Below are 4012 nucleotides of genomic sequence, written 5' to 3' on the forward strand. Positions count from 1 at the left end.
AGCCTGTATGGAGGGGAGAGCCACCACAGCTGAGGTCGTGGCCAGGGGACGGATGGGGACGTGGGGATGCTGCGGGGGGGTGGCTGGGCCGGGGGGAGCGGCGAACATCCCTCCCTGGGACATGTTATCCCTGTTTGGCTTTAGAAGAGCCGGTGTGATCTGCTTTGTCACATCCGACGTCTGAGCAGAGCAGGGATGTCACTGGAGCTGTCACACACCCCCCTCCCCCCAGCTGGCACATGGCCCAAGAGGTTTAGAGGGATGGAGAGGGGCTCGCAGAGAGCAAAAGCACACCAGTGCCGAGGAGTCGGGATGGGGAGCCCCCCCCCCTCCCAATTTCCATCCTTTATACCAGGTCCAGGGGAAACATTAGCGACCTTGAAGTCTTGCAACGGTCTTAAACTGATGCGCGAAATCTCTCCAGCTTTCCTTTAGGTACCCGCTTCTGGTTTTGCATTTCAAAAGCTGCAGCCCCGATTTGAGGGGAAAAAAAGGTGGATTTGCTCTAAAAAATGAAGGAATCTGGGCCTCCAAATCCGCCTTTGGCATTTTTTTTTTTGGCTTCCAGGTTTTGCCGAAGCCTTCGGCATCCAAAGGGGTCGGTGCGACACCTGGTCCTGGAGACAAACACCCCGTGTCCTCCCCATCGGCTCTTCCTCCCGCAGACATGCATTTGCACCACCAGCCCTCGAGCATCCCCGGCACGACGGTGGGGGTTTTTTTCCCCAAGCCTGGCAGCAAAAAACCAGCACCTTGACTCCCTGTTTTTAATCCAGGTCAGAAATGCTCCGTTTCAAGCCTTTTCCCAGTGCCGCCCCCAGTGTCGCCCCGGAGCCGGGCCCCTCGCTGTCACCCAGCATCGCTGTCGCGGGCGAGGGACGCTCGTACGAAACAACCGTCAGAGAGGAAGCGGTGGTGGTCAAAATGCTCTGAATTCAACCTGAACCGTAGCAGGAGAAAAGCCTTTCACCCGAAGTACCTTGCATTATGGGATTTGTTTGTTTGTTTGTTTTTAGGACCCGAGGGACACGGCATCACCCGGGGGATCGGCATACGTTCCCACGATGTGCAGAGCCTTGGGAGGGTTCGGTGCCTCCCACCCAGGGAGCATCCTTCAGGTCCCCGCCAGGACACCCCGGCCCCGGACAAAGCTGGGACAGGGAAGAGCCCGGCAGAGGGGACCATGGGGGGGAAGATGATGCTGATGATGCTGATGCATCGTCTTCCTCCGCATGTGCCCTTACCCCCAGGGCTGGGACCCCGAGGGGAGCCTTAACCCCTTGTTTTTCACAAACAGGGCCACCGAGGGACGGGATGTCCCCATCCCACATCCCAGGTCGGGGACAGCCGGGCTCAGCCAGCACTGGCACGGGGAAGCGTGGGATGGGACAACTCCTCTCCACTCCCTCCATTGCTCCACATGTCAACAGCTGGTTACTTATTTATTTTTATGAGCTTTTTACAGCCTGGCCCCATTGTAAAAGCATGATTAATAGATGTAGCTTTGTTCTTTAATAACTCCTCCTGAAGGATGCCAGGAAGAGGACGAGGCAAAAATTCAGAGCAGCCGGAGCTGCATGCGGAGATGCTTTTCGGCTGATCCAGATTTGGGGGCACCCGCATCGCCTGCAGCCCCGGAACGAGCTGCAGAGAGCAGCCGGAGGGGAAACTGAGGCACGGCGTGGGGACGCAAAGCTGGGGCTCCTGCACAGCTCAGGGCAAAGCCGCTCACCTTGGGGCCAGGGATTTAAAGCCAGTTGCCGCAGCCAGGGCCGTACGGACAAGGGTAATAGCTTCTTCCCTCACGTTTCTATTAAGAATGAATTTACAGCCGTGCAAGCTTTATTGCATGCTCTGCGATAAATCCGAGCGATGGCGGCGGTAAGCGCTGTATTAACCTTTCAGGCCCACAGATGGAAAACCTCCATAAAACAGGGGTAAACAGAGACAGGGGCAATTTCTCCGCTCCCGCGTGCTCGGGGTAAGGGGTAATAAAAGCCACCACTGATATAGGGAGAACCACGGGCAATGTCCTTGCTGCTCCTCTGCACGTCCAGAAGGGTTTTGCTGTTATTATTTAGCAGGAAAGCCTGCTGGTTTGGGGTTTTTTAGGGTAAAATTCAAGAGGATGGGAGCGATTATTAACACAAATATGGAGAAACCATTCAGACTAGTAAAAATGGCTTTGTTGCACCAGTAACAAAGTTATTAATGATGTTATTAATTGCACCACCAACCTAGTTATTAATAATGAATTAACGGACTTTGCTCTTGCAGGGACACGATCCAGCTCACCGGAGTTATCGCCGCAGGGAGCGTGATGGGGGATGGAACAGGAGCTGGACTGGGAAAACACCTTGTCTTTCTCTTGACACTATATATTAACAAATTAACGAGCCTTTCCCCCACAGGATCCCAGCAATGTCCCTGTCCTCCATCTCCAGCCCCTCCCCGGACCCCAAAACCTGTTCGGGAACACCCGAAACAGCAACCAGAGAGTTGCCGGAGACGGCAAAGGAAGGGGTGAAGGGCTTGCGTTTCCTCCGAGATGCAATAAAGAAACCATCAGCAAATAAAACGAGGACACGGACTGGCCAGTGATCCAGAATGGCAGGTACCTCTGCCATGCACCCTGCTGATTTTTGGCCGGGAAGGATGCTCGGTGGCTGCTCTGGCCAGAGCCAGGGTTTGATGGGGTTTAAAGCAGAATTTCAGCTTCGCGTTCGAATCCTCCGGCTCTGACCCTCCCCACGGCTCCTGTTTGAGTTGACCTGAATTACGAGAGGCTCTGCTGGGGTTTGGGTTTTGAAGAAACTCCTCTGAGCTCACCCAATCCCTCCGGCTCGTGAAATCCAGCTGGAAAGTTTCCCCCCAAAAGAAGCCATCTCGCTACGTCTCGCTTCGGCGAGGGCTGAAAATAGCCCCCAGCTGCCTGGAGACTTCACTTCAGAGCTCGCTGACATGAAAGGCAGCCATCAAAGTGGATAATGGGATGTTTTCCAGCCTAAGGAAGAGCTCCAGCTCGGGGTCGGGCTTTGGGAAGGCCGGTTCTGCAGGGGACTGGAGCCCAGACTGCACCTGTGCGTCGCTGCACTCATCCTGACCACCCCTGGGAAGCCAAAACCCAAGCTGTCCCCATACGTAGACGCAGCTTTTTTGCTCAAATCTATTACGACCCGCTCTCAGGGGACTGCAGCAGCCTCTCCCCCCACAGCCACGGGCTTTATTTCACATAGCCCTGGCTCAGACCAGGCTACAACCAGCCCCCCATCAGCTGATAAAAGCATCCCTGGATTTTTAGCTGCCCCCCCCTGCATTGCTCGGGGCTGGTTGCTCACTGCGGCTGGAAGACAAATGCTTTGTTTTTGAAGAGAGAGGCTATCCTTCTGCATCTGCTAATGTGTGGCATCTTGTCTTATTTGCTCCTCGCTGTTCCACAGCTGAATTACTGCAAGTGACGTACTGGCGCTTTGTACGATGATGCTTCTTTATAGCCGCAAAAGGAGCGCTCCTTCAGCCTCGCCTTCCAGCTTTCAGGAGTTAAATCCATCTGCGAGGGGGCCACCAAGGCTCTTCCCTCCTTCCTCATCCTCACCCCTCCAGCCAGGGTGCTCTGCTCCATGGGGAGAGAAGAAGCATCCCCCCAGAAGCTGCGGTCCCCGTCGGCTGGTGCAGCTCGGCTGCGCCTTCCCAGCTTGATTTTGCTCCGCAGTGCAGCGAGCCGGGGGTCGCATCCTCCCCAGCTCTGCTTATCTCCTGCCTCAGAGCCAGATAACTCACTGGTGGTGGTTATCTCCTCGCAAGAAAAGGCTGCACGGGGAGGAGGCGAGGAGCGTGCGAGCCCTGCACCGAGCAGAGTGTACCCACGCTGCTCACAGCACCTCAAAACTGCGTCCATCTCCAGCACAAACCCAGCCCTCTCTCCCCGGGGCGTTATGGCAGCATCCTGCAGCATCCTGCGTCCCTTCGCCTCGCGCCCCCAGCCCAGGGCATCCCCGTTGGAGGAGAAAGG

General features: G+C 55.9%; 1 protein-coding gene across 1 annotated transcript in view; it reads left to right on the forward strand.

Annotated features, from left to right (window-relative positions):
- Window positions 1-3458, forward strand: part of LOC103913423 (chromosome unknown open reading frame, human C15orf59) — a 14557-nt gene extending 11099 nt beyond the window's left edge. The window contains exons 3-4 of the mRNA XM_009319913.1: window positions 1645-1786; window positions 3441-3458. Of these exons, the coding sequence (XP_009318188.1) occupies window positions 1645-1786; window positions 3441-3458 (160 nt within the window). The remainder of the gene's footprint in view (window positions 1-1644; window positions 1787-3440) is intronic.
- Window positions 3459-4012: the final 554 nt, after the last annotated feature.

This window comes from Pygoscelis adeliae, unplaced genomic scaffold (genome assembly GCF_000699105.1).
Source record: "Pygoscelis adeliae isolate BGI_AS28 unplaced genomic scaffold, ASM69910v1 Scaffold303, whole genome shotgun sequence".
NCBI lineage: Eukaryota > Metazoa > Chordata > Aves > Sphenisciformes > Spheniscidae > Pygoscelis > Pygoscelis adeliae.